This window comes from Seriola dumerili, unplaced genomic scaffold (genome assembly GCF_002260705.1).
Source record: "Seriola dumerili isolate Sdu_G_001 unplaced genomic scaffold, Sdu_1.0 BDQW01000017.1, whole genome shotgun sequence".
Classification (NCBI taxonomy): Eukaryota; Metazoa; Chordata; class Actinopteri; order Carangiformes; family Carangidae; genus Seriola; species Seriola dumerili.
The window spans coordinates 10611712-10623963 of NW_019174272.1; the positions used below are offsets into that span (position 1 = coordinate 10611712).

Here is a 12252-nt window from a genome sequence, read left to right on the forward strand (position 1 = left end):
TGATTTGCAAAACTAACTTACTAATCCAATAACAAAAGCTATATCATGACAGTCATTAAATGACGGTCATAATGTGTATTCTTCCTTTTCCACAAATGACGGAAAATGTTCTTTGTTTCTCGAGCAGCTGCAGGTCTCAGAAAGTTAAGAAAAAACTTCAATAATGAAGGAAAACTCTGAGATGTCTCACCAGCTGTGCCCCGATCCACTGTGTCGCTGCCAGGTGGTTTGTCAGGTATATGGAGACAGACATTCTAAAGTGGCTTTGATTGTCATAATGATTAGAACTTAGAATGACATCATAATGAGGATTCCACACACACACACACACACACACACACTGAATACCATCTACTGAATACTACACTCCTCAGGGTTAAACAGTAGCTAGAAAAGTTATGCATTATTCATGAATTGGCCATAAAATGTGATCTGATCTTCATGTAAGACATAAGTATATTAAACACAATTTACTTAAGGTAACAATACACAAACATTTATAAGCGTTCGTGACTATATTGAACACAGCAATTAAACACTCACAATGCTGGTGGAAAAAATAAGTGGCCCTTGGATTAAAAAACTGGTCCCAGTATTAACCTCATACAAGCACTTCCAGTAGGTGCTAATCAGACCTGCATATTGTTCAGGATGAATTTTGGACTATTCAGACCTGCAGCAGCTCAGACATAGTCTTTAAGATGTCTGCTGTTAATGTCTTTCTGAGGTCATTCCTCCGTATTTCACAACTAAGATGATGTTTCTGTGTTGTGATTCAGTTCCCTTTTTATGCCACACCTAGTGCTGTTTGTTCTTCCCAACCAATTCAACTTTAGCTCCATCAGTCCACAAAATCCTTTCTAAGTGTTATGTGTTAAGTTGCTCTTTGGCAAATATCTGATGTGCAGTGATGTTTCTTTTTTTGGAGTGCAGCAGCTTCCTTCATGTTTTCCTGCCATGGACACCATGCACCATGATTTGTGTATGGTAGACTCATGAACAGAGATATTAACCAGTATTGATAATTCCTGTAGTACCTGGTACTAAGATTCACCTTTGACAATATCTGACAACGCCACCTCCCACTAAGGGGCAGGAGGAACCCATAAACCTTTAACATCTCCCGTACAAGTTGTGACCCACTTTGACTTCCCCGAACAGGAACAATTTACCAGAAGCGTATCTTGTGTAAAAGTTAAGTTGGTTTTATTAAAATAGATAAATAAAATTTCCATAAAATATAGGCATGAGGCAATAAGAAACGAACAATTCCGCTGATGGTTCAATCAATCAGTTCTCTTCACAATAAGGGCGGGTCGGCTCTACACAGCAACAATAAAAATGACTGTGGGAGACAGAAGAGGGAGACAACAGAGCTACCACCACACACATGCACTACACATTAAATGGCATTACACACTTAAACTCTATAGATTTATCGCAATGGAATACATGCAGTGTCACAACAACTATACACACCACTACAGAGTGTCACCCGTGCGGTCCCACCACAGGAAGGGGGCTGTTTGTTGATGCAGACCCGGCCTTTCACAAAGTCAAACTGTAGATACGAAGAGAACAAACATTAGCTTTCATCACCATCCAAAATGACTATACAACCATACAATACAGCAATCACGCTAGAAAATACTAAATGCCTCAAGCCTACAAATCAAAATAAACAACAAAAAAAGCAAATTAACAGTAGAAAACAGTGGCTGGCCTGGTCCTTCAAAGAAAACACAGAAATGCATTAGTTACCAGGCCAAGGTTCAATATATTGCACATAAGTAAAACACTAAAAAAGTAATAAAAATATAAGCCTACTTTGCAAAGGTACACAAACTCCCATACTTAAATAATGCAGGAGTGAGGAGAAATCCAGTGCATCACTATTAGAAAAAGGAAAACACAGTAATAAATACTACAATCTAAAAAATACATTACAATAAACACATGTATATTTGTTTACCAGTCTCTGTGCACCTCTACCACAGTGGGCGTCAATGGCCACGTCAATCCTGAACTGAAACATAAATAAAATATATTTAACATAACTCTCAGGTGACGTTACCATGTCCACACAGGTTAAAATACAACACAAAGAGTGCCAGAGCGCACGGGCATGTGGCCACACAGGTGAGACAGACAAAAGGCCAGCACAAGCCCGAGCCACTCATTATCAAAAATGCTAAAACTACAGAGCATTATCGTCAGCTTCGCTGCCTCACCCTGACGGACACCCTCGTGTCTGCCTGTCACCCCGTATGAGAGGGAGAGCCAAGTCGGGAGGAAAGGGGCTTTCCACTGGGGCAACCGGCGTTTTATCACTTCCTGATTGATACCCGGTCACATGACCACAGACGACCAGTCATGTGACGAAGTGTCAATGACAAGTGTCACATTTTCCCACATTCCTTTAAGCTGTTAGTTACTCTGGGCTTTTATACCTCACTGATCATTTTGTGTTTTGCCTTTGCAGTCACCTTAGCTGCACACCCACTTCTAGGAAGAATGATAACTGATGAAAATCTGAATTGTTTGAGATGACTTTGTAAACCTTTCCATGCAAATTAAAAATTTTTTCATCACATGTCCTCTGAGATCTTTTTGTTCTGCAATGACAAACTCAAAATATTGAAATGTTTTTCATAGGTCAAGGTAGCTCTAACCAACAACTCCAATCTGGTTTATTCACTGGACTCCAGGTTTGCTAACTCCTGACGCCAATTACCTTTTGTTAATGTCATTAACCTAGTTGTTACTTTTTCCAACCTACACTGTGAATGTTTTAATGATGTATTCAATGAATTGTGTGTTATTAAAGTAAATTGGGTTTTTTTCCATTCCTGTAGAGTAATGAATGATAGATAGAGAGCTGACAAGACAAATTTATAGATAAATGCAGGTCATTTCAAAGGATTACTTACTTTTCCTTGTCATTGTACCTGTAATATACATCTAAATATACCACTGTGATTTAGTCTCCTCTTTTTTCTGTTTCCTGTGATACACCTTGGAGAGTTTAAAATGTTTTTTTTTTTTTTATTTGAAATTGAATGTGCAGTGGTTTCAGGGAACTGTTTACTTACCACCGTGTGCACAACTTGCACAATTAGTAGTCAGTTACAGTTTTTGTTTTTCATCCCAGGTCAAATAAAAGTACAACTACTCTACGCACTCTCTCTGACCTGTCTGTCGTAGTTGGACCCCCCACCCCCACCCCCACCCTCCGTCAGCTACAAATATAATCCGGAAGATCTTATTATTGTAGCTGTACTGTAATATGCCAATATCCAGTCTCAAACAATATATCTCACTCAGCTACACTGACTGTGATTATGTGAAACAGTCAGACGGTATCTGTCTCTCTTTAGAGAACAACCTTGGCTCGACATGTTGATGGAGACCAGAACAGCTGAAACAAGAAGGTTGTGATCGCTGATTGTCAGAAAGGCCAGAAAATTAATGTTTTAATTTATCTTAATTTGTGACTGGCCACGTGAAGTTTCCAGTGACCACAACAAACAAAGGAATCTGTTTCTGTTCCCCTGTGGCCTCTAGAAGCAAATGCATTTCATGGCTGAGTTTTGGTTCAGTGTAGGAACTTATGTTCATGACTAATAGGAGCTGCTAGCAGTGCTTTGACGTTCATGACTTGTGTTACCCTTCATTTTCGCTATAATTAGCTTCATTCCTGGTATGGTCTTTGCAGTCAAAGGATATTTTCATTTTTTCATTTTTTAATAGTATTTAATATGCTTGCTCCATGAATGTAGCAGTGAAATGCATAAATCAACATAAAATGTACATTTCGTTTTAGTTCATTCATGAAGACATGAATCATTGATTAACTGAATCCCTGAACTAATCAAAGACGTGGGCAGCAGTTCAGGGGACTTGGACCAGGCCACTCAGACAGTCAAACAGAAGTTCACGCTGAACCAGTCCCCCAATTTTATTTAATTTTTTTTTTACCAAATCGTCATTCCTTCAAACTAAAAAAACTGTGTTTTGAAATCATTCCACCATAGTTAACACATTCCACACCTGTCCTGGGAGACTCTGTACACTCTTACCATCTACAATTCATTTCTACAATTCAGCAACTTGCATTGATTCTGTGCTAATTTGGTAGCCTGATCATTTTTAAGGCTCTCTTAATTAATTAAATTTAATATTAGAAGATGCTTTACTTGTATAGGTGATCCACCGTCTGACTGTTGCCAGCAGGTGCTCCTCCTCCATGGGGGGGGGGGGGGGGGGGGGGGGGGGGGGGGGGGGGGGTCCATTAAAAGTCCTTTACTCCAGCATGAGGTCACTTTAACGATAACGCTTTTCTCTGTGTTTTCCTTCAGTCGTATCTGATAGTTGGTTTCACAGCAGAAGTTTTCCAAGTGAGCAGGTATCCAAGAGTTCAGCTTCTGGCAGACGCGAGCCCATGTGCACGTGTGCGTGAGCATGAGAGATCTGATTTGCAGTGATTCACATTCCTGGATTTCTTTGTGATCAGTAATCTGAATCTTTTATTTGTCTGTTTTTTTTTTTTCTTTTTGTGTTTGAGACACATTCAAGACTTTGTATTCGAAAAAGAAGAAAAAAAACTGATGTGCATCTGACTGACGACATGACTTACCAATACTGTGAATCACAATTGTGTTGAGTGTCACGGTCATCAAAAGAAGTTTTTAGTAGGTAGCTGAAAAGAGGTCTATTGTCTGATATGATAATGCTATATGGAGTGGAATTGAGAGTAAATACCATCTGGCCCTGCATGAGGGACTGGAACTTTATAAGTGCAAATCAGGTGTAAATTCACTCCTGAACAGAAAATGAATTACTCTCCCTTTTTAAAATCATTGAGCCTGGGATAGGCATGGGCTATGATAACCAACACCACATATACCCTAAAGAGAGACACAGAATCAATGCCCCTCTCCTCGTCAGAGACTTCAATGATGTTAATGACCCCCATATAACTATGTTATTATTAGAGATATAATATTTGGAAAGTAAGCTTTGATAGTCCTATGGATTTAGATAGCAGGATGGCAGGAGGCACTAAAAAGACCTTGCTCTGTTTTCATATTTCTTTGGTGGTAAGCAGAGCTGCTGACAGTGAGCTCTGTGGGTTATCCAGACAAACAGGGACGCTTTTTGGAAAGCAATGTTCAATTTAATGAGCACCACAAACCAAATGTATTTCTCCTCCATTGCACTGGTGAGTGAGCAGAAATTCCAGAGACGGGTATCTCCAAATCTGGTCCAAAACTAAATCCTTAAAACAAAAACCTGAAATTGAAAACACTGTTATGACTTTGCTGAGCAGTCACTTAAAAAGAAATGGTTACAGTGGAACTGAACCATATGTTTGTTGTAATTTTCCACTATAGTGTGAAGGTGACACATTACCACACCTGAATGGTTCCAGTCATCCTGCATTTACATTTATCAAAATTCCTTCATTAAATGTCCATGCCTACCTGTTGACTGCACTGTCTTCATGTGGTTTCAATTACTTCAAGATTAGATTTGCCAACAGCAGAGACTGACAGTTCTGGTTATTAAAATACTGGCTATTATCCTGACCTATTATACTGACTATTAACAGAACTGCACTTCATTTTGCAGCGTGCCCTAACTATACATGGGTTCAGATTCATTTTCAAGGATTTCAAGCACTGTCTTCAAGTCTCTTTGATCGATCAATATAGTATAATGTCTGTCTGGCTGAATGGTTACATTAAACTCATTACACAATATACCTGATGAATGGAACATTTTTACTCTGCTCTGCATATCTGTCTGAAGTTAAAACATTGGCCACCAGGGGTCATTCTGGTATCATTGCTACAACTGCAGATTAAAAGCAATTATATAGAAGTATTAGAATTTACTATTCACAGTTACAGGCCAAAACTTTATTCTAATGCTTTCTTCTCTGCTTCTAAAGTTTGTCTCTAACATATTTGTTCCATGTGTATTATGGCTGTGAATTAGTGGTTTGGCTATTTGTTTGAATCAACCCAAAGTTTGTGCACAGTGTTAGTTTTGACTGGTCATACGACGAATGAGCAGTTTAAGACATTAATCTGTTTTCTATTCACATCTTACACGTTATTGGTGTATTAAAGCCTTACAGATCAGGTGGCCATATTATCTGTGTTTTTGAGAATAATATGAACAAATAAATCATAAGATTGTATGAGGAAAAAGAAACTGCAATAAATCTCGAATCAGTCAACCACTCAAAGATCAAGAAAACACATTTTAATGATGCAGACAGCTTTGAGAACATTTCATTTTTAACAGCAGAAATTTTATGTTACAATTCATCAGTTTATTCTTTCCCATTTCAGTTAGTACATATTTACCAAATTCGGCATGTGTTCTGTTTTCTCCTCCGTCTTCGTCCGAAATCCGCCTTCGTTTAAGCCACCAGATGGCAATTTTCTGTTCCTATGAGTCTTGCTGTCAAATGTGAACCAGTATGTACAAGCAAATAGTACAACATTAGCAGCCTAATGATGTTTGGTTAAAAATATTAGTAATTCATAGTTTTCTAATTTTAACAAAACTTTATGAGTGAGTTTTTACGGGGAGGGTAGCGGTACTGGCTCTACTCCATTCAATGGACATTCAATCCATGCGTGAAGGAGTGTGTCCTGCCAATATGGGCTGGACAGGGATATGACTTAAAAAAGTTATAAAAAAAAGAGAAGAAGCAGCTGAGCAATCAACAGTACCATATCGATTGAAGACACTAATGCATTCTCCCATAAATATCTCTAAACACAGAAATATCACAGAATGAGCAGTTCAGGCGAGATGCTCGAGTCCCGGAGTTTGGATCTCCTCTTCTCCTGGACGTTTTATCTGTGTCCACTTCATGTATCTCTGTCCCAATATCTTATTTTCTTTTCATTAGCAGAGGAGCTACTGTCCTCGTATGCTATCCAACAATGGCATAGATTATAAGTCCGAAAAGGATGAGTGCAGCTACCACTCCAACGACGATGAACAGAAGCTTCATCCTCTTGTTCTCCCACATTTTCTTTCGCTTCACCTGGTTGGAGGTCTTTTCAAAAGTTTTACTCTGGGGGAAATAAAACACAATGAAGATGTTACATTACATTGTTGTGTAACTAACCTGCTTTTACATGTCTGATAATCTTGAACATATGCCAAGATAGGACAGCATAAAACCAGAGCAGCCATGCTAACTTCTATGACACTTCCAAAGCATACTTAGAAAACATGTCTAATTAAGAAATGCCATTTTCTACATCCATACACCAGTAGCTCTTCTGTAAATAACTGAATAAATAACAGACTGAATTTCAGAGGCAATTTAAGAGTTTTCATGTGTGTATAAGAGGAACTGTATTCAGAGTACAATTCTCAGACGTTCCCCTACTTTGCCTTTGTTTAAGCAACTATATTCAATATTCTTTATATTAAAAATGGATCACGACTACTTTAGTCTGCCTGCGGGTCAACAAGCAGGTCAGATCATTTTCACATCGACCCATTGGCCTGTGCTTCACTGTTCTTTTAGCCCTCTGAGAACTAAAAAAAGCAAACAGCCAGATGAATGTTTTTGTTGCATAACCAGGATACAGTTTGGGGGAACGCAGATCAAATAAAGTAGGAAAACAGTTCTCAAACTGGCGTTTAGCATGCATAGAAGTTTGAGACGATTTGACAGCATGTTCAACTTAAAGTTGCACTGATCGATTTCACGTAACACAATGGAGGAAATGGCTGCATGTGATGTGAAATGGGCTGCTCGTAATGAATTATCACCCAACTCTGCAGTTCCTTTTGCCTCTATGGAGTATTTTAGCATCTTTAAGGTCATTGTTTTGGTTTCATGGTCCACAGATTTCCTTTCTGGGTCAGTTTCACCACTCGTAGCAGGCAGCTTTAAAAACCCACTGTACCTTACCCGCCCAGCCCCAAATGGCAGACTGTGCGACAAGGGTAGTGAATGTTAGACTTACATTCATCGGTTGCACAAAACACGTTTCCAAATGAAGGTAATTTTTCTGCTGGATGTGTATATAAGCAACTGCTTGCTAACAAGTTTGCCATTTCCAGTTGATGCAGGTTTAATGCTGCATTTTTTGGCCACGTGGGGGCAGCACAGAGAGTTATAAACACAAGCTTAACACATTACCACTGCACAAACTTTTTATAAATTGTTTTTATTAGTAGTATTAATTAATTATTAATTATTAGTAAACACTAAACATCTAGCACACACAACATTTGCATTCATTCGCAGTCATTATTCTGGCCACCTGGCCAGTGTAAGTTTGTCTGTCTGTCATTTGGGCAGGTAGCGTACAGTGGGTTTAATAGGCCTTTTCTCCTGTAAACAGCTGCCTGCTGCTGGTGGAAAACCACTCAAGTGAGACTGAATGGAAACAGTAAAATGTGTGCAACACCAAATCAATGAAGTGAAAGATGCTAAAGGGAACTGCAGGGTCTGGTGATAATTCTCTGTGGGTCTCGCTTAATACTTCTATGAGTGAGAGTAAGTTCCTGCTTCCCTTGTTTGCCTGCTCCAAACCCATGTTATGTGAAAGTGCATCCAAGCTCTCTTGAACTTAAATTTGTTGTTTTAGAGAACTGCTCAGCAGTGTGATGTAACACAGGCCAGCAGGGGCAATGTGGGAATGATGTGACCCGGTTTTCGACCCCTGGACGGACATTTGTCTCGTGGCATGTCCTGGACTCACTCTGTCATACCCAGGGAGACCAGCTCACTTCATTCATCTTAGAAAACAATAGGAAATACCTTTCTAAAAATAGCACCATAAAACACAATCAGGATGTAAATTGTACATTTGTTTTCCTCTCCAGCTCCACCTAAAGTGTATTTATAGACATCAATATGACATTTCCTAGTTTCATTCCCTAGACGCCTGTGGAAATGGAGTGTTTGTGCTATTTGCTTCAGTCATTCACCTTATCCATACAACACAGAGACTTCCACTCAGTTAAAATAGTGTAGTGTGACGCTAACTTTTTCCACTTGAACAGCTAACCTGAACTCTCCATGCATACCGTTTCCAGCAGCTTATCAGCCCTATTCTCCAGTTCGCCCAGTTTGCCAGATCTTTCTTCAGCCTTGTTCAGGTTGTCCAGCATGATGACCTTCACCTCCTCCACCTCCTCCTGGGTCTGCTGCAGGCGGCTCTTCCCGTTCTCCTGTCCAATAAACACATGGTTACAGAGTGAGATAAATGTAGCCACTTGGCACTTTTCACTTTTAAATTTATGTCCTCACATTGTCTGGACACTCCTAAGTTGAAAGACGGATGCATAATGGTAATTTCTTAGAGTAAACAACTGGTGTCAGCTATGTGTTTATGAGAGAGAATCCCAGGCACACAGGAAGTGATGCATTTAATGTTATGGGATAAACAGAGGAAGTTAGTTAACAAGGGCAGTTAGCATGGCCATTCATTGCCATCATGAAAGTCAAACATGGAGAGTGCAGCCTAGAAATACCTAGCGATGAGCATTCACCACTTAAAACTGAGACAATATTAAAATATCAGCAACTCATGGATGCCAAAATACAAGGATTTGGTCAATAATAATTTGAATGCACTTATTTAACACATTTAATACAATTGAATATGATGTAGCTGCCATATTTCAGGTGTCCTGGGCTTTTACTTTCATAAAACTGAAGTTGTTTCAAACTTCCCCAGTGGGAATCCAACACCAAGGTCTTTACTGCAGATTTTAGAAGTTTTCTCTGCACAAAAAGATGTAAAGACATGTCATAAAAAAAATGGTGAAGATTAATTAAAGTGACCAAAACACTAACAGCCTAACCAGTTTTTGAATGCAAAGACAGGTTTTGATGTTCAAAGAGGCATTCGACCAATTTTCATGCATAAATGTCTTTTCACTGGTCATAGGGAGTACTACTACTCAGCCAGTGAAATAGTTGTAGTATTGTCTTCTGTGGCTCTGGAGGGATTTTTGTCAAGTCTGAGAAAACAACCCCTGATGATGTAATCAGGTCATCATGGAGATTAACAGAAGGCCTGCGTTACAAACTGGGGTCACGCAATTTAAAAGATGGTCAGTTGTATTTACCCAGCATGAAAAGAGGCTACTGGTTGCATTATGGGAAACGTAGCATTTTTGGAGCTCGATCCATATTATGGACTAACATAGGATATCTCAGGCTTTGATTTTTGTTTAATCTGTCTATTGCAAGGCCCTATAGGTCTTCTGTACTTTCCCATAGAGAGCTTTATAATTACTGTATAATACTAAAAGTTATTAGCTCCTGTTGAAAATTGTATTATTATATCTGTATTTCCCTCATGTTGTTTTGTTTGCAAAATGTTTAATAAGGAAGTATAATAAAAATTTTACAGCTTGTAAACAGGCTGCCATCTCCAATGTCCTGATATAGATAAGACTGGTCAGTAGTCTTGCAGTTTATTTTAGAACAAGCCACGCCGTGGCGTGGTTTTCAAGTAGATTAAAGCGAAAGTATATTATTTTGTAACTGTTGAATCACGTGACAGAACAACAAACCTAATAGTACTGAAACATGAAACCAATAAAATGAAGAAGGACAGGTTTTCCTGTATCATGAACCCTAACATCTCTCCAGCTGTTAACAATAACCTCTATGTCTGCTGTGAGGACAAAGTCGCACATACGGGCCAGGACAACAGTAAATAAGCTCAACAGCAACAGCTTGTATCACTACAGATTGATAAGAACCCTGGTGAAAGATATTTAGAGAGTAGTTTGACCTCAGAGTAATTAATATCCTGAGAAGTTTCTCCTTCAACTTTGCCCTCGGAGACAAGAGAGGAAGCCAGCATCTCAGAAGTTAACAGGAACAGGAGACAGACAGATAGAAGAAAAACCAGCACAGCATCTTGATTTGGTTCATAACTCACTGTCATTTCCTGTAAAGACTTTCATAACCGACTTCCTGTGTGTACGACTTCACAGCGGGCTAAGCCTGTTTATTATGGACGACTGGTCAAAAGTGATTCACGGATACCCTGAAAGCCCAGTTATCTCATTCTGAGCATACCAAATAGTAGCTGAACAATAGTCTGTGTTTAAAATTCAGCCGGCTATGTCTTAACACTGCTGCCCCTTCCAGATCCCCTCCTTCCTTCCTTCCTTCCTTCCCTCACTCCCTCCATCCTGCCTGCATTAATGTACCTGGCATTATCCAGGGAAACCACACCTACATGGTATTATAGCACATTGATTAAAGTGTAGTAAGGTACTTCATCCCATCTGAACGGCTAAAACACGTGCTGTTTGTCACCTACAGTTCATTCATACTGAAGTAGAGCATACATGAAGGTTAAAGGGATATGAACCATGCTGTTCTTGATTCTTAATTCATAACTGATGAAGTGGCTTCATTGTGAAAAGCTAAGAAAAACAAGACTGGATCCAGAAGAGACAGTCCTTTATATTTACATTAATTTTATTGTCTTAATCCATCACTTTACACCCAGTCCTTCTCTTTCATTTTGATCTCACAGTGATTTGTCTATATTTAAGTTTAAAAAACAAACAAAAACTAACTCCTTGGGGCATTTCCTCCTGACACGTGTTAAAAACAAGTATTTTGTATCTCACTTTAATGCCTATCTTCATTTAAAATAGACGACGTTACAATTGACAGCAGCTCTCGTGTCCCATTTCTCTGCTATTACCTTATAGGACTTTGTCCACAGATTACAATCATAGCTTCCCTGAACCGCTCTGCAAACACTTTCCTCTTGTTTTCTCTCTCTTCTTAACCAAGCTGTACAATGTCCTAAAGCTATTTAGCTCAGATCAGGAGACTGATATCTACTCACCATGTCGGCCGTGTCTCTTGCTGTGTTTGTGTCGAAGCTGTCACCGGATCCAGTGCATTTAAAGTGCGACTCCAGTCAACTTTAGAAACAGGAAGCGCAGCATACCAGCTCTCCGCTTTTAAACCTCGACACAAGCCCGTGCAGCGCTCTGCTGCTCCTCTCTCTGTCCTCTGCTGAAGGGTGAACCCCCAGTCTGTCTCGCTTTCACTTCAGCCTAGCTGCGGTTCACTTTCCTCCTCCCTGACTTGTGGACTGAGCTTTCATGGTATTCCCGGAAAATTTACTATTACGAGAGGCGATCACGTGACAAATGTTAAAATTCGTCTGATCTAATGCTGAATCGATTAAGTCCGGACTTCCCGGATTTGATGACTCGTTGACA

General features: G+C 39.5%; 1 protein-coding gene across 1 annotated transcript; it reads right to left on the minus strand.

Moving 5' to 3' along the window:
* Positions 1–6248: 6248 nt before the first annotated feature.
* LOC111226126 (vesicle-associated membrane protein 5-like) lies at positions 6249–12137 on the minus strand. The gene is made up of 3 exons (XM_022751227.1): positions 11871–12137; positions 9073–9216; positions 6249–7096 (listed from the first exon to the last, which is right to left on the minus strand). The coding sequence occupies exons 1-3, from the start codon at positions 11871–11873 to the stop codon at positions 6953–6955; spliced, it is 291 nt and encodes a 96-aa protein (XP_022606948.1). The 5' UTR covers positions 11874–12137; the 3' UTR covers positions 6249–6952.
* Between the last annotated feature and the right edge of the window lie 115 nt (positions 12138–12252).

Coding starts and splice junctions, on each gene's coding strand:
- LOC111226126 (XM_022751227.1), bottom strand. Junction 7,097..9,072: donor CTGATAAGCTGCTGGAAACG/GTATGCATGGAG, acceptor TATTTCCCCCAG/AGTAAAACTTTTGAAAAGAC.